Source organism: Phascolarctos cinereus, unplaced genomic scaffold (genome assembly GCF_003287225.1).
Source record: "Phascolarctos cinereus isolate Bilbo 61053 unplaced genomic scaffold, phaCin_HiC Scaffold_1;HRSCAF=81, whole genome shotgun sequence".
Taxonomy (NCBI): Eukaryota; Metazoa; Chordata; class Mammalia; order Diprotodontia; family Phascolarctidae; genus Phascolarctos; species Phascolarctos cinereus.
The window spans coordinates 175,780,677-175,799,339 of record NW_027555514.1 but is presented as its reverse complement, the minus strand read 5'-3'; the positions used below and the strand labels follow the sequence as shown (position 1 = coordinate 175,799,339).

The 18,663-nt window shown below is 35.1% G+C and overlaps 1 protein-coding gene and 1 long non-coding RNA gene across 2 annotated transcripts in view; one reads left to right on the top strand and one right to left on the bottom strand.

Moving 5' to 3' along the window:
• Positions 1 to 18,663, bottom strand: part of ABCC9 (ATP binding cassette subfamily C member 9) — a 195,648-nt gene that overhangs the window by 65,307 nt on the left and 111,678 nt on the right. The window contains 4 exon segments of the mRNA XM_020994153.2: positions 2,544 to 2,669; positions 2,827 to 2,964; positions 15,857 to 15,937; positions 17,694 to 17,778. Of these exon segments, the coding sequence (XP_020849812.2) occupies positions 2,544 to 2,669; positions 2,827 to 2,964; positions 15,857 to 15,937; positions 17,694 to 17,778 (430 nt within the window).
• LOC110213740 (uncharacterized) overlaps positions 1 to 18,663 on the top strand; it is a 135,213-nt gene that overhangs the window by 34,322 nt on the left and 82,228 nt on the right. The window lies entirely within an intron of this gene.

The window sequence follows — 18,663 nt, the reverse complement described above, 5'->3', positions numbered from 1 at the left end:
GACTCAACCATCCATCATGCCTATGTTCCAGGCACTATGCTAAGCTCTGGGGATACAAAGAAAGACCAAAAAAACCCCCAAAAAACAAAACAAAACAAAACAGTCCCTTTTGCCAACAAGCTCATAATCTAATGGGAAGACAACATGCAAACAACTATATATACGCAGGATAGATATATAAATAGATAATAAATTAGAGGAAGTCTCAGAAAGAAGGCACTAAGATTAAGGAGGCCTAGAAAAGGTTTCTTGCAGAACACGGGACTTTATCTTGTATATACAATTTCTAACTTTATCTCCAGATTTCCAGGAATCTAGGAAAACCAGTAGATGAAGAGGGACAGAGTTCCAGGCATGGGGGGGGCAGCCAGTGAAAACACTCAGTGTCCAGTACAAGGGACAGCTAGGAGGCCAGTGTCATTGGATCTCAGAATATGTGGAAAGGAACAAGGTATATGGAAATTGGAAAGGAAGAAAGGGACCAAGACTACTGCTCCACTGGAATACTGTTCTCTAAGGCAATCACTGATTGATGAATCATCCTGATTTATGAATCCCTGATTTACATTAAGCCTTTCTTACAGGCCCCCTACCTGCCTTTTTGTCTTCCTATTATCTTGTGTTTTTCCATGTATTTAAACATCACTATATTGTCCTCCCTGAGAGAGGGCAGGGGCTATTTTACGTTTGTCTTTGAATCCCTATTGATAAGCATGGTGCCTAGAACATAATAGGAACTTAATAAATATGTTGATTGATTGACCAACCATTTCCCATCCATTTAAAAAAATCTACCTCATAAGCACATGGTAAAGCTTAAGAAAATTGTGTTTATTGTTTTAAATTGCTGAGCCTAGCAAATACAAATTGTTATGAAAATGTGAACAAATATTGTTAGAATATATCATCCATGCTATTACTCCTACTAACTTTTTAAAGATATGGGTTCATAGCATTCAGATTAGAACTGTTCTTGAATGATGCTTTATAAATCAGGCTCAAAAATCTCTAATCCTTTCTGTCCCTTCCTATTCTCTCCCTTCTAACTCTTCCAGTTCCCTTCTTATTCACATTTTTAACTTTTCAATAAACTCTTTTCTACTTGTACATCTGTGAGTCCTTAACCTATAAGGCCTTGCAATAGATCAATTTCATTTCTCTCCTGCCTTGTGTTCTTTGCCATCCAATCCACTTTGCTCCAATACTGTGTAATTGTTGCTTCTTGCCATGAAGCAAGTAATACAAAAATTATAGTTTTTTTAAAAAAAGATTTATTGTTCTATACCTAATACACTGTCATGACCATGGTTTTCATATCTTAAGAATTTAAGTATGTATCAGCCTATATTTCATTCTCTCCCTAGATCCACATGTACGTAGGTAAATGTCTTTCCATCGTATCTAAATACATTTAAATTGACATTATTCCTGGCCTGTGTAATGCTATTTCTATAAAATCTGGCCAGCAATTCTCATTTTTTTCCCAGATATTTCTTCCAAAATAAACCATAAATTGCCCCGCTCCTAAAGCTTACATCATACTCTTTTGTCCCTGGCATCTAAATCCCATAAAAATGTCTCTTGGAGTCACCCCCAGTAAGTATATAATCAAGGTTCCCACAGCATAATCCCTAAGCAGGCACTTGCTGACTATTCCTCTGAATCTTAATTTGATATGAAATAATCATTTGAACAGTTCTAATTTGTTCTAGTCTCTTTATATATTTGAAATATATCTTTTCCCCCTCTATGAGGACCTTGGGGTCCTTGTAGGAATCAATAGAAAACACACAAGCTTAAAATATACATATATACAAACATACATACACATACATATTCTTTCATGCTGCTTCTTCTTGTTGTGGTATGTTTATTTCTTCTGTTTTTTAATTATCATATTTTAGTTCTTCAGCAATTTCTTTTAGGAACTTGGATAACTTATCAGAGCTAGATATCACCAGAAGCACAATTTCAGCTCACAAATTCTCTAGTTTGGGCCATGCAAACATTGCTTTTTTTTCCCTCTTTAGTTTACTCTGATCTCTAGCTTTTCTATGCCTTCAGTCAACTTATAATTGAATACTCTACAAGTATTTCCTTGGTCCACCTCCATTTCTTTCTTTCAATGTCATTTTGACTCTTGTCTGTGATTCTTTGCCTAAGAAATGTCATGGGGTCTAAATAAGTTCTCGTTGTGCAGATGAGAAAAGAGAAGAAAGAGAAGTGAAAAAGCTTGAGTCAAATGGTTTATCTGAAGTCATAAGCCAGATCACACATACAATATCTGAGGCTTAAATTCAAATTACATATATATGTATATTGCATATACATATAACTGTATATTGTTTACTGGTATTTGGTCATTTCTACAGTAATATCATTAGAATTCTATGTGTTTAATCATACAATTATCTTGATTACTGAAATAAGTATGTACCATATTTTGGTTTGAAATTGTGAATTGGTGATGTTCTTAGAGAGTTTCAAGGATAGACAATATGTCATCTAGTACACTTGGATATTTCAGGACTATCTACAGTTACCTTTTCTAATTCTTGGTCTTGGCGATTCATAAGTGTTTTCCAGTGTTCATAAAGCTCAACATCTTTGTTTTGAATATCCTTCAAAGTTCCTTCCCTTAGCACATTACCATCCTTCATGGCTATGATCTAAAGGAAATGGATCATATAAATTATATTCACAACTTAAATAGCAAAACTTAATTATCTTTATCTTTAAAATCACTAAAACATTTTCAAGTCATTAATTGTGTTAGGTGGTATACAGAAAAAAATCAATTACGAAAGGTCTCTTCCTAGCTCTTACCCAGTCAGCATGTGTCAGGTACTGTAATTTGTGGGTTACAAGAACAAGTGTCCTCTTGTCCTCTTGGAGAAATTTCAAAATCCCTTCCTGCATCAAATGATCACTCAAATGAATATCCAGTGCAGAGAATGGGTCATCCTAAATAAATCAAATAGAGTTGGGAGAGAGAAGAGGAAGAAAAGTTGTATTTAGAAATTTGTTTCTTCTCGAAAATTTTAGCCAAAATTATTGGCATAATTTTATTTCCCAAATTATTTGTAAATTATACTCTATCTCATAACTGGTACTTGTTAACTTAAAACCTTACAATCCTTTGTTGTTAGGCTTTATTCTCTTCTCCTTTGGTCTACTCCGATGAAGAAACCTGCCCGTTCTCCTTCCTTATCAAGGCCAATGCCTCCAATCCAGCTCCTGATCCCATCCATTCATACATCTTCCAAAGTCTTCCTTGATTATTCCATTTCTTTCTCTCATTTTTACTTTCTCCTTTCTCACTTAATCCTTCCTACTGCCTGCAAACATGCGAGAGTCTCCCTCTTTAAATAAATTTCACTTGGCTTTGCCATTTATGTTGTCCTAAATCTCTATAACTTTTCTTAGTTAAATATTCAGAAAGGTTCTTCTACACATATTTCCTCCATTCCCTCAGTTCTCTCCCATTTCTCATTCTCCTGCATTATTAATTCTGATCTTACTACTCAACTGAAATTTTGATTTTCAAGATGAAAAATGCTGCCTTAAATACTAAATCAAATGACTTTTCCCTCTGCTTGCACCCTCTGATGCCTTTGACACTATTGATCAGTCCTTCTCCCTGACCAGTCTTTCCTGCCCTCATGGATTTTTTGACACTTCTCTCTCTTGGTTCTCTACTGCTTATCTGATTGCTCCATGTTTATCTCTTTTCCTGAACCATCATTCTTCTCCAGCCCATTAAATAAGTACTCAAAATGTCTGTCTCTCTCTGTTCTACTCTTTGGTGAGTTTATAAGTTCTCAGGGGTTCAGTTATCATTTTTATGCAGGATACTGCACAATCTACGTACCTAGCCTTATTGTCTTATTTAAGTTACAATCCTGTATTATCATCTGCCTACTGGCTATCTCCAACTGCATATAGGTAGATATAGGTATTTCAAACTCAACATATCCAAAGCAGAATTCCTCATATTTTCCCAAAATGTATCTCTTAGCAAGACAATAATTCTATTAAGGTCAAAACAATCCTTGGCACAATCCTTCAAATCAGTGAGATTCAAATCCTGAGGGTCACTTTATTTTTTCCCTTTCAATACCCATATCCAAGAAAGCCTTGTCAATTTTTATAATTACACCTCTTATATCTGTCTCCTCTCTTCTCTTATATAACAAATAACCTAGTTCAAAATTTCTTATCTGGACTATTGGGCTTGGAGTCAGTAAGACTTAAGTTCAAATTTGTCCCCCAGACTCTTACTAGCCATATGACCCTGGGCAAATTACTTCCTCAACTGTACAATGGGAACCTACCTCACAGTGTTGTCATAATCAAATGAGATAATATTTGTAAAGTGCTTAGTACAGTGTCTGGCACACAGTAGATGTTTAATAAATATTTATTCCCTTTCCCCCCTCCCCCCAAAATAAATGCAAGGGATTTAAATACAAGTTAGTTATTATTCAAGTTATTATTAAAGACACTAGTAGCAGATGTGGAGGGGATTAAGAAAAGCATCTCATAAAAGATGGCATTTGAGCTGAGTCTTAAGGAAAGTAAGAAATTCAAAGGAATGGGAATAAGAAGGAAGTATATTCCAACCATGGAGGATGGCTAGTGCAAAGGCACAAGAGGAATGCTGTGAGTGAGGAGCAGAGAAAAAGCCAGTTTGGTTGGACCATAGATTATAGAAGGGAAATAATATGTAATAAAGCTGAAAAGTTAGGTTATAAAGAACTTTAAAAGCTAGAGGGGTTTATATTTGATCTTAGGGGCAATAAGGGAGCTTTTAGAGTTTATAGAATAGCAAAATGACACAAGATTTATTCTTAAGGAAAATCACTTTGACAGCTGTGTGAAGATGGAGTGTAATGGAAAAAGACTTGAAGTATAAAGTCCCATTAGGAAGCCACTGTAATGATTCAGGAAATAAGTAATGAGGCCATGAACTAACATGGCAACTGGTAGCAATTGGCAAGTTTATTAAAGGAGGGGGGTTGTAGGGGGCAGATAATGAGTTTTGTTTTGGACACAATGGATTAGACATGCATGTGACAAAGTGTATATGTGTGTATGTATGTATGTATGTATGTATGTATATATGTAGGTATACGTGTGTCTGTACGTACATGTGTGAGTATCCATGAGGACTGATGAGGTCACTGTAAAAAGATATCAAGAACAAAGAGAAGCAGGCCCAAGGCAGAATTTTAGGGTACAAACACACTGAAGGTAATAGGTATGTGAATGATAATGTAGGAAATGAGTCAAGAATATTCATATAGAGAGGAAGAATGTCAGAAGAGAACAGTATCACAAGAACTCAGAGAGAGAAGGGCATCCAAAGAGAAGGAGTGAACAGTGTCAAATGTAGCAAAGGTCAAGGAGGATGAGGGCAGAAAAAAGACCACCAGACTTGGTGATTAAAAGACTGCTGGCAACTTAGGAAGCAGCAGCTCCAGTTGAGTAATGACGTTGGAAGCCAGACTGCAAAGGAATCAAGGTTAGATATAAAGGCAGTGACCTGGTGAGAAAGGTCACCTCTCCAAAAGAGTCTAGAATAAAAAAAAACGTCATGAATCAAATCAAAGCATTGTGAGATGAGAAGAAAAGCAGCACCTCAGGGCAAATGGTCTCATTAGATAAAGTTGAAATTGATCCAGTCCATACTGTTATATGATGTCCTCCAGTTCATTTATTAGTACAAAAGTAGGATCACAAAATTTGGAATGTGAACGTAATTCAGGGCTGGGGGTTGGCAAGGCATAAGCAAAGACAGGATAAGAGTTAAGGAATTCAAGGTTAGAGGATAGTGTAGATTGAAACTGATTCACCAAAGGTTCAAGTTTGGGAAGGGAGGAGAGTGTAGCCAAATCAGGGGTAAAACCAGCTCAAATTATCTAGACAAATACTGGTTAAAGATTTTTTGAAGTGAAGATATTACCCTCTAGGTACAGATTAGAAACAATAATGCATGTTTTAGGTTCTACATGAAGCACCAATTAACACCTTCACCCAAATATGTGTTTCACCTGGTAGGATATGATTTATTTTAACAAGTGATAAGTAATGTTATAATCATCCACATTTCTGAGAGACTGAGAAAGGGAGCCATATTTAATATTTTTATATTATAATCAATCCATGCTTTCATCAATCTAGCACTCACTCCATAGGCAAATTGCAATTCGTCCACATCTTCTCATCTTCTCTTATTCCTATCATTATCTTTACATGAAAAATGTAGCATTCAGGCTGTCTACTTGCCCTATTCTCTAAGGTTGTGGCAGAAGCATTGGCAGTTAAACACCCTATGAAAGAGTGGTAGAGCTGTGAAACATGGTAGCTATCTCAAAAATGTAGATGAGCTTTAAAGAAAACAAGAGATTCTAAGAGGGGGAAATGTATTCCAGGCATGACAATGACCTTTGCAGAGGTACAGATTTAAGAGATACAACTTTATCTGTGAGAAATTATAAGATGGCTTGTTTAGCTGGCACAAAGATTGTGTTAATGGGAATAAAATATATTAACACTGGAAAGGTAAGTTAGAGCCAGATTGTAAAGGGCTTTAAACCAGGCACAGAAGTCTGTATTTAATACTAGAATAACAGGGAGACATTGAGTTTATTGAATAAAATAATGGTGTGGTCAAACGTGTTTTAGCAATGTCCCTTTAGCATCCAAGTGGAAGATGGATTGGAGGGAGGAAGATGATACATGGAAACCAATTAGGAGGTTTTTGAAATAGTATATAGCTAAAAAAAATAGTAAGAGTGATGGCTGTATGAATGGAGGGAAGGGAATGGAAAGGGAAGAGAATGTCTTAAAGCAAAGAAGGTCTTCAACTCTTAGAGTAGAGTTGGGGCAATCAATTTCTATTTACTTCTTCCATGCCTCAGGATACTTCAGGTGACAGCCTGCTCTCACCTGCATTTAACATTTTCCACTGAGTTGGGATGTGGGACGCATAAACACATGCAACTATTTTAACTTTGTATTTAAATCCAGTAATGGCCCTTGGTAACCAGCAGCCAGTCATGTAAATGGCCCTGAAGTTCCAATAAGCTTCCAGAAAATCCTAAAAACAATGGAGGGGGAGGAGCAAGCTGGTGAAAGCTGTTGCCATTCCTGCTGCCAAAGCAAAATCCTTCTCACTTATAAATAAACATCCCTAAAGTAATATACTATGTTAACAGCAGAACTAAGAAAAGTATTACAATCTTATATTCTCATTTACTATGAAACTCCTAATTAAATAACAAATGATCTTTACATGAGGAAAATTTCAGCCATTATATCTGAAGGTAGCAGTTATTTAACATTTCATTGAAACACTTAATAATAATTTCAGACCCACAGTAATAACTCTATGCAAATAAATAACTGATAATTTTAAAAGGCATAAAGAAGATCACTCAGTTGGAAATAAGGAAGTACAGTAGGATTAAAATTAATGATATTGGAAAAGTAGAGTTTTATGCCCTCAAAAGAGTACTCTATAGAAAAATGATATGTACTCATGGAGAAATAGTACTGAATTTCTGTAAAATATAGTTCATTGCATAAATGTTTATCACACTCTTGTATTTAGATAGCTGTCATGTATTTAAGATAATACAAAAAACCAGTAATGCCATATTTTTTTTGAAAGACCATAGCAACAACTATTTGTAACTGCTTAATTTTCTTATTTAAAAAATTCAACAAGTTATATGGTTGCTATTATTTACTAAACCTTTTATAACTTTAGTGAATAACCTTATGATTGGTCTCCCTTCCACAAGTCTCTCTCCATTCCAGATCATCTTCCACTCAGCTGCTAGAATGACTTTCCTAGGACAAAGATCTGACCACATCATATTCCTACTAAATAAACACATATGGCTCCCTGCTGCCTACAGGATCAAAGACAAAAATCCTTTTGGACTTTCAAAGCCCTTTACAAACTGGACCTTTCTTACATTTCTGGTCCTTTTGTACTTTACTTCTTCCCCCTACTCTATGACCCAGTAACATTGGCCTTATTTTTCTTCTCACATGACACCCCATCTTCTCATTCCATGCCTTTTCACTGGCTGTCTCTAATGCTCTCTCTACTCGTCTCTACTAATCTCAACCCCTTCTGTAGGAAATCATTCTGGGTGTTCCTCACACTCCGGTGCTTTCCCTCTGAGATGACTGTCCAATTATCCTGTATATATCAGGTATGTATATAGTTGCTTGCATGTTAAATGGAAAAATGTGAGCTCCTTAAAGGGAGGAATTATGGTTTTTTGCTTTTCTTTGTATCCCCACTGCTTAGTGCAAGGACTGGCAGAAAGAAAGCTCTAAATAAATGCTATCTGACTCATTGATTTACTGTGAAGATATCCCACCCCTTCTAACAATAGTTAGTTAACAATAGTTTATTCAAAGTCATTCTTGCAAAATTGAGAGAAAGTGCCAAGTTCAGATCTCCCATTCAGGTAACATCCTGTGTCTAAATGTGCTTAGTGCATTGCATCTGTTATCTTGTTAATGCTATACTGACCTCAGAATATATCTCAGATACTTTTAAAAAAATAAATCCCTAATAGATAAATATGCCATGAAAGCAAGCTGTTTTATAGAAAAAGTAAAAAGTGTACACGCAAAAACAGAAAAAATTCTGGTTATTTGTAATTTCATTAACAGAAATATCACCAACATGTAAAATCTGAAGTAATAGCAAAGTTATTATGAGATATTAGAATTACTCAGTGATAAAAATGTGAAAAATTAATTATTGTGAAAGCCTAAAAAGTATAAAAATACATATTTTAAGGCTTAGATGCAGTAAAAATAATTCATATTTTAGAATACTCTCACTATTAAGTGGTCAATTTAGTCAAAGAGGCTTCTAGTTTATCTGGGCAGCTGCATTTATTCAGACTGAGTCTCTAAGAAAATTCTGGCTTTGGGTAATTCAGGAAGCCACCACGGTTATAATCCAGATGTCTTTAGGACTTATTTCTGGCTCCAGTAGAGCAGAAGAAAATATTTCCTTTTGTAACAGAGGCTAAAGAATTCCCAGAGTACTCCTAATTTTCTGGTAAATTCTGAACGTGTAAATAAGCAATATAAAGTGGATTTTAGCTGAGTTTTCATAATCTAGTTTTTCCTGGATTGTCTACAAAGGTATGATGGTAACAGCTTGGTGGAGTGGATTCCGGACCTTGGTTCAAATATTGCCTCTGATATCTGTGTGACCTTGGGCAAGTAACTTCACCTCCATGGGCATTTGTTTTCTCATCTATAAAATGGGGGTGGACTCATTTTGTGGACTAGATGATCTCTAAGATCCCTTCCAGTGTGCTGGAGTTGGCTCGTCCTCACTCATGAGAACCAACTGCTAAATTTTTAGTGTGAACATTTATACCTTGAAATTTGGCACATGCTATGAATCAGGGCTAGATTTATTGTTTTATTGACTGTCAAGACTTGAAAAAATGGAGAGAATGTTAGTAATTAGATTAAAATTTAAAAGTCTGTAGTGTGTACTTTTTTTTTGGTGAGCCTGTTGTAAAACATTTACCAGCACACTTCTGATTCTAAGTCTAGCTCCATGATCCTATGTGCTGCTTTATCTCTTCTCTCTCTTTTTCTCTCCCTCTTGACAAGTAAAAGGTGGCAGTAATTTGCACAGCAACATGCAAAGGTTTTATGGCAAAACAAAAGGTGTAATGATATTTCAAGTCTTACTGGAACAAGTCTATTTCGTTGGGCCTTTTTATTTGGTTGATGATTACATTTTAATAGGCATGATACATTTGACATACTACAGTATTATATTACTGTAATGTGCCAATTAGAGTTTATTATTTAAAAAAACTAATAGAAATGGTGAGGATCATCACCATATGTAAATGAACTGTGATTACACAAAGGTGCGTTTTTGTATAACAGGGACTGTAACTTCTTTTTTGGCAGATTTAACGTTACCTTATTGGGACTGTAACTTTTAACATACAAGTGTGTGGATGACATTTGCTAGGCTAAATGGAAATTTAGCACCAAAGATTTATGGTTGTAAGGTTTCTTAAAACTATCATAGTGCAGCCCTCTCATTATGAGAAAACTGAGCTCCACTGAGGGGAAGTGATATCCTTAATACAGATATTAAGCAGCAGAAACAACATTCAAACCCAGATGTTCTTACTGCAGAGCTCATGTTCCTTCCACTGCATAATGTTACCTTGAATTAACAAGAGGAATTAAACTTCTTAAGGGGCTTTCTTGTTATTCAACCATTTTTGAGTTGTGTCCAACTATTCATGACCCCTTTTGGGGTTTTCTTGGCAAAGATACTGGAGTAGTTTGCTACTTGGTATTTTGCAAGGGTCCAGGGTCAGACAGCTAATGTCTGAGGCAAGATTTGAACTCGGGTTTTGCTGACCCCAGGCCTGCTGCTCTATCTACCTTGTCACTTAGCTGCCCTTCAGAGTCTAAGACAATATATTTCTTCTAGAAGCTCTAAGGCCATAGATATGTTTGTCTCATGATCTTGAGACTATTCTTTGATCCTTGTACCCAAATACTGGGGCTTTGAGCAAAGTTTATCTAATTCTATCTAGTTTGCATGATTGCTGGAGTAGGAGTCAGACTACTAAAGTGACCATGCTACTATGAGAAAGACTACAGATGGAGGCATCACCGGGGGTGGTGGAGGCTGTGGATGATAAGAGTAGAGGGTGCAGTAAGTGTAGCAAACAGAAGGCACACAAACAGACCCACAAGAAAGGAGGCAGTTAATACAAGGATATATCATCCCTTACCAAAGCCCACATCCTGAATGTATGTTGTTTATACCCTGTTGTTTGCTTATTTTCTCCCCTATCAGGCTGTGGGCTCCTTGAGAACAAGGACTATCTTCCACATTTCTTTGTGTTCCAAGAACCTAGCATAGTGCATGACATATGATAAATTTAATTTGATAACATTTAATTTTGAAATATTTAATAAACATGTAGTGACTGACTACCTGAAATTATGGCAGGACTGTTGCTTAGGAGGAAGAATTCTGAAACCTCAGGGAAGGAAACACATTGGAAAAGATGAATTATTTCTATTATTTAACTGATTAATTCCTGTTATTAAAAATCTGACCAGTTTTCAACTATTTTATGATCTTTACTACTTGTTGAGGTAAAAGGAGAAGAGAAGGAAGCAGGGCCCTTAAAGGGACATGAGCCACATTTTTTTATGTTTCCAAGGAATGCCTCTGAGGGAGGACAGTCACTGCTCTGTTATTATTGAGAAATCTTAAAGATTGAACTCAGTCTAGGTGTTTGTAAAAACTGAGATCTAGAACTAAAGAAAAGAAATGCAGGGGAAGGTGGCCTAGCCATTCCAGATCTTAAATTGTATTATAAAGCAGCAATCATCAAAACTACTTAGTACTGGCTAAGAAATAGAATGGTGGATCAGTGGAATAGGTTAGGTATGTAAGACACGGTAGTCAATGACTATTGTAATCTACTGTTTGATAAACCCAAAGACCCCAGCTTCTGGGATAAGAACTCACTATAGTAGGGCAGAAACCAGGCATAGACTAAAATCTTACATGATATACCAAAATAAAGTCAAAATGGGTTCATGGTTTAGATATAAAGGCTGATACTATAAGCAAACTGGAAGAACAAGAAACAGTTTACCTGTCAGATTATGGAGAACAGAAGAATTCATGACCAAACAGGAGACAGTGAACATTATGAAATGCAAAATGGATAACTTTGATTACATTAAATTGAAAAGTTTTTGCACAAACAAAGCCAATGCAACCAAGATTAGAAGGAAAGTAGAAAATTGGGAAAGAATTTTTACAACCATTATCTCTGATAAGGGCTTCATTTCTAAAATACATAGAGAAGTAAGTCAAATTTATAAGAATACAAGTCATTCCCCAATTGATAAATGGTCAAAGGATATGAACAGGCAGTTCTCAGATGAAGAAATTAAAGCCATTTACAGTCATATGAAAAAATGCTCTAAATCACTATTGATTAGAGAAATGCAAATCAAAACAACTCTGAGGTACCACATCACACCTATCAGATTGGCCAACATGACAAAACAGGAAAATGGTCAATGTTGGAGAAGATGTGGGAAAATTGGAAAACTAATGCATTGTTGGTGGAGTTATGAAATGATCCAAACATTTTGGAAAGCAATTTCGAACTATACCCAAAGAACTATAAAAATGTGTATACCCTTTGACCCAGCAATAGCATTTTTAGGGCTATATCTCAAAGAGACCAAACAAGTGGGAAAAGGACCCACATGTACAAAAATATTCATAGCAGCTCTTTTTGTGGTGGGAAAGAATTGGAAACTGAGGAGATGCCCATCAATTGGGGAATGGCTGAACAAGTTCTGGTATATGAATGTAATGAAATACTATTGTGTTATAAGAAATGATGAGCAGGCAGACTTTAGGAAAAAACTGGAAAGACTTGTATGGACTGAGGCTGAGTGAAATGAGCAGAACCAGGAGAACGTTGTACACAATAATAGCCACCATTGTGTGATGACTAACGTTGATAGACTTAGCCCTTCTCAGCAATGCAAGGATCTAAGATATCTTCAAAGGTCTCATGATGGAAAATGCTATCCATATCCAAAGAAAGAACTATGGAGTTTGAATGCAGATCGAAGCATACTATTTGCTATTTTTTTCTTCTGTTTTCTTTAGTTTCCTCTCTCTGTTGGTTCCTCCTATTGGTTCTAATCCTTCCTTACAACATCACTAATGTTAAAATATGTTTAATAGGAATATATATGTATAGCCTATATCAGATTGTGTGCTCTCTTGGGGAGGGAGGGGGAGAAAAATTTAAAACTCAAAAGCTTATGGAAGTGATTGTTGATAAATCAAAATAAATTAATAAAAAAAGAAAACGACTGAGATCTAGAATCACAAGATGTATTTGTTTGGAAATTAATGAACCAAAGAGTAGAATCATAATAAAGAATATATATATTTAGAGTAGGATTTTTTAAAAAAGAGATATGTAACAGTGGTATTTTTGGAGGAGCATTATAGACTACCTAGCCAGAGAGAGAGTAAATAATATTTCTTAACAAAGAACATAAAACTTTCAGAAGGCAAGCTATAATAATCATATGGTAGGATATGGGGGGAGCTCTACTAAAAGTGGAACATTAGATAAATATTGGATTTAATTTACTGACAATTTCATTTGTCAAAAAATATAATGTGAAATTGGACTCTGGATACAATTTTGTCTTTTTCTTTTTAGGCAATTGGAGTTAAGTGACTTGCCCAGGGTCACACAGTTAGTAAGTGTCAAGTGTTTGGTCTGAGGCTGGATTTGAACTCAGGTCCTCTTGACTCCAGGGCTGGTGCTCTTTCCATTTGCCACCTAGCTGCCCCACTGGATACAATTTTGATGAACAAAGGAAGGAACCTTTGAAGAAAGTGACCACCTCAGCTTGGCATCATAAAAAGAGAACACTAGAAATAAATATTAAAGTAGCTTGACTTGAAAGAATTTACAAATTAAGAACCACTATGGGTTGACTAAGAACAAGTCAGTGAAAATACTTCCTTTTCACATTTGATCCATTTATTATGTTTGTGGATCATGGAACTGTCAAAGCATTTGACAAAGTCTCCCATATGTTTGTCAAGAGATATGAACTATTTGGTATATTTGTTGACCACATGACTAAGAATTCTTATTAGTGGTCCTGTATCAATTTAAATAGATATGTGTTCCTGGGTTTTTTTATTGGCTGTATTATCACATAGACCAAAATGGTACTACTGATAAAAAATAATATCTGATATTTTAAAACAATGAATTTGATCAATGACATCATACGACTTGCACAAAATAAGGTATTTAATAAGTGTTTGCTGACCAGTCTCAGAAAGCGATATTGCCATCAAGAAACTACCATCCAAAAGGCCATTTTTGTATATTCAGATAGAGTTATAAATTAATTCAGTCAAACATTTAAGAAGAATCAGTATCTGTTATAAGAATTATTACTAATAATTGAGGAAAACATATATTTTACTGAACTCCTTCTGTGAGGCAACTATGCTTCTAATATTGGTGGAGAAATGTTAAATAAAATCCTAGCAAAAAGACTATAGTAATATATCCAAAAATTATTTTTCTTTTTGGCAAGGCAATTGGGGTTAAGTAACTTGCCCAGTGTCACACAGCTAGTAAGTGTTATGTGTCTGATGCTGGATTTGAACACAGGTCCTCCTGATCCAGGGCCGGTGCTCTATCCACCGTGCCACCTAGCTGCCCCCACAAAAATTATTTATTATGACAAAGATGAAGTTATACCAAGAATACAATGATGGCTCAACTTTGGGAAACCATTAGACTAAGCAATCTTCTTAGAAGCAAAGCAACCAAAATCACATAATGTAAAAGCAGGGTCTGATAAAATATAGTATTCACTTATGCTATACCCCCCTACACACACACACATACATCAGAAAGGAGAGATAGGCATAGAAGGTCCATTAAAAATGCTTGAATTGTAATGGCAGAAAAATTTCAATTGTTTTATTCCATAAACCTACTTTAAAGTACCCCAATGTATCCCAACTTAGTACCCTTTTAGATTGACTTAGTTAAGTATACCTACTTTTTCTTGCCCCTAAAACTTATGTTTAGTCTCAAACTAATAATTGACTGATGAAAAATCCTTCCCTTGGCACAAATAATTGCATTACCTCAGTTTAAAATTTTGTAAAACACTGCTTTTTGGAATAGGTTTTTCTTAATTTTAGATTAGCTTTAAAATTATTTTAAATTAAAATGGCCTAAATGAAAGGTGGTTCCCTGACAATTTACCTCTTTGTAGCATAAATTATCCAGAAAACTGCTGGTTCTAAGACATCCATTTAAAAAACAAATAAACAAGCAAGCAAAGAAGAAAAATCTTATTAATAAAACATCAACGATTTTTTAAAGTACTGCATTTTCTTAGTGAGACTGAAGATATTCTCATGGATATCATAGGAACTTTTGGCTTTTCTAAGATATGCCATTTTTAATATGATAAAAAGAATGTATCTAAAACCGAAATCATCAATATTTGCAATGGAATAATTTTAGAAGCTTTCCCAATAAATGCAGGGCCAAACTGAGAAGATCTCCTTATCTCATTTAAGTGACATAGTTCTAGAAGTGCCAACAATAACAAGTATGACAAGTAAAAAAAGTTAAAGGCAACCACATTAGCAAAGAGAGGACAATATCTATTTGCAAATGATATAATGGTTTACGTAAAAGACCCCAGATGACTAGCAAAGAAAACAACTGAAACCATTAATAGCATTGGTAAGGCAGGAAGAAATGTTATTAAATCCTGAAAACTGTCAGCATTTCTATAAAGCGGAGGGGTAACTGGGTGATCCAGTGGGTAGAATGCTGAAATCAAGAAGACCTTAATGAATCAATGTTTTTAAAATATTTGATGAATTGAAATTGTAGCATTTGAAATTTAATTGTAGTATTTAAGTCCTTGCACATGTATAATTCTAGTCCAGCAAACCACTTGTAATTCACTGGACTACTCAGTTTTGTGGGAGGAAAACTTAGCCACTTAGCACTTGTCTCATAATGTTGTGTGGCTGGTGTTCAGCACTAGGGTCGGTCATCTGTTACCCTTCTGTGTTCTCTCTACCTGACCTAATCCTGTGTTCTATAAACCAATAAATTTAATCCATGTTTTCTTTGGTAAATGAAGATTCCTCTTAGTCTCTAAATGTTTACTTCTTTAAGATGGAAAAAATTAAATTTAAAAACAAAAGAAATATTCTTACCAAGAAGACAACGTTAGTGTTTTGATAGAGAGCTCGGGCTACGCAGATTCTTTGTCTTTGGCCTCCACTTAAGTTAATCCCCTAATATAATAGATTATAAATATAAGTCATTTGAGCAAACAAAATAATTTGAGTATGACAAGCCATAAAAGTCAAAACTATTTTAAATAAAACCGTCTTTCTTAATATTGGAAATTTAGCAATTTCCAATACTGTAAGTTTAAATCATTCCTATGGGGAAGAGAAGGGGGAAAGAATAAGTATTTATATAGTGCCTACTACATGCCAGGCACTGGAATAATTCCATTTAATCTTCACACAATCTTACAAAGGAGATGCTGTTATTTTCCTCATTTTATAGTTGAGGAAACTGAGGCAAACAGAGGCTAAGCAACTTGTCCAGAGTCACACAGCTTACAAGTATCTGAAGTCAAATTTGAATTTGGGTATTCCTTCCTCCAGGCCTAGAGCTCTATCCATTTTACCACTTATCTACCTTTAATTGACATTGATGGTACATTCATAAGACAATAATTCTGCTGACTAAAATTTCAATTAACTCAAGACAAGTTTTATATTTACCAGTGAATAGAAATTTTGTTCTATAGATATGTGGCTATTTAATAATAACAAATAAATGATTAGTATTATTCATAAAAAGAAACATAATAATAAAAATGATTGTTATATGTTTTTTATTATTATATTTCTTTTCCCTAAAACTGCTAATTAATTCTTTACTTTAGATTTATGCTATGAGTTACGGTCTTAGGAAAAGTCCTCTGCTTGGCAACATAGTCTCTTAGTTTTCAAATAGCCAGAAGTTTCAGGCTGGAGAGATATAGAGAACTGCAGAGTAAAAAGTTATAGGCAACAATCTTGATGCACAAATTATGCACAATTAGCAAAACACTAAAAAAACCCCATTTTGGTCAACATGATGTCACAGTTCATACTTGTTTTATAACTCTCAGAGTGCCTAGAGTACTATTAAGAAAAACAGTTATCACTTAATAAACACTTTTTGAATTGTATCAAATATTGAACATCAGTTTCCTGCCAAATTGTGTTTGTGAGGGGCTGTTATAAGCAGTCTACATTTAATTCAATGATTAGATGGGATGGGTACTATTGTTTGTAGATATTTAAGGAATACTTAATCTTACTCTGAAAACTGCTGGCTGGTGTTCCCACCAAGGACACTCCTTAATCCCTCTATCCCAATATATTTGCAGACATAATTACAATTCTACAATAATGGAGACCAATCTTTCCTATAGGTTCATGTCTCCCTACTTGCCTTGATTCATCCTGGGAACCCTTATTCAGACTCTCAAAATCATTTCAATAGTCTCATACCAGAGAGCCTTCCTAAAACAGAATTACATTTTTGTGGGGGTGGAAGGTGGTATGTAAGAGAAGAGGACTCAGGTAATTTCCTTAAGTATTTATGGTAATTGAGGGATTGGAAGTTTTCTCAGTCTAGTGACTATGAAGGGCCATTATTTCCAAAGCCCACAGGTGTACAGCCTTAGAGGCCATTTGCAGTCCTGTTTCTAGCACTAGTGAAATACATACTGCTTAGCTTCTAAGCTCTTATTATACTTCGTGGGGAATTAATGAGAAAAGTCAGAGGCTTTTCTCCATATTGTCTTTTATTTAAAAAACCATATTTATATATTATATTTAATATGTACTTAAACATTATATATGCATATATAAAAATCGTTTATTTAGATAACCATATTTATATATTATATTTAATATACACTTAAACATTATATATACACATATATAAAATCATAAATTGACATGGATTGTATAACTCTTAACTTACCCTTTCTCCAATTTCAGTTTGGTCACCAAATGGCAACAAATCAATATCTGGCTGAAGAGAGCAGGCATCAGTGACAGCTTTGTACCTTCAGAGAAAAGATTAACTTTAGTCCTGGGTTCTAAAGCTTGGTAACTAAGCTCTGGAATCTTGGTAGGCTGTAAGCTGCAGTCCTATTAATCTTGGGCAAAGACAATCACATTGTTGTAGGTGATTTATAAATGTTAGTGCAAGTTTCATTCTTTTTAAGACCTGTCTATATACTAAGTGAAACACAGAAAACTTTAAATTTGTGGCCAGGTGACATAGCAAATCATTAGGTTCTTTTTTCTCTATACTTTTTCTCTTGAAGAGCTCACCAGCTTTCATGGCCTCATTAGAGGCAGCCAGGAAGCATAGTGTATAGTGTTGAGACTGGAGTCAGGAAGACCTGATTTCAAATCCAGCCTCAGACATTTAATAGCTTGTGTGATTTTGGGCAAGTAATTAACTTTCTTCTGCCTCAATTTCTTCAACTGTAAAATGTGGATAATGGGGGTTATGAAGCTCAAATAATATAATATTTGTACAGCACTTAGCACAATGCCTGTCATGTTCTAGGCTCTTAGTAAATTATTTTTCCTTCCTTCTTGACTATCACCTCCATGTGGATGATTCAAAAATCAGAATGTTCAGTCCTATGCACTCTCCTGACTTCCAGTCTCAAAGCCCACTGTTTCCATTTATTTGGATATGTCTAAATTTGCCATGTTCAAAACCCATTCTTTCAAACTATCTCTTCTTCCTGACTTTCTTTTTTCTCATCAGTTTTGAAATTTTGAAGTTAGCCTTGACTCCACAGTATCTTATCATGTCTTCCTTTAAAACATTTCTTATTGATAAACTTAACCCTTCCCAGCAATACAAGGATCTAAGGCCTCATGATGGAAAATGTTATCCACATCCAAAGAAAGAACTATGAAAGTTGAATTGC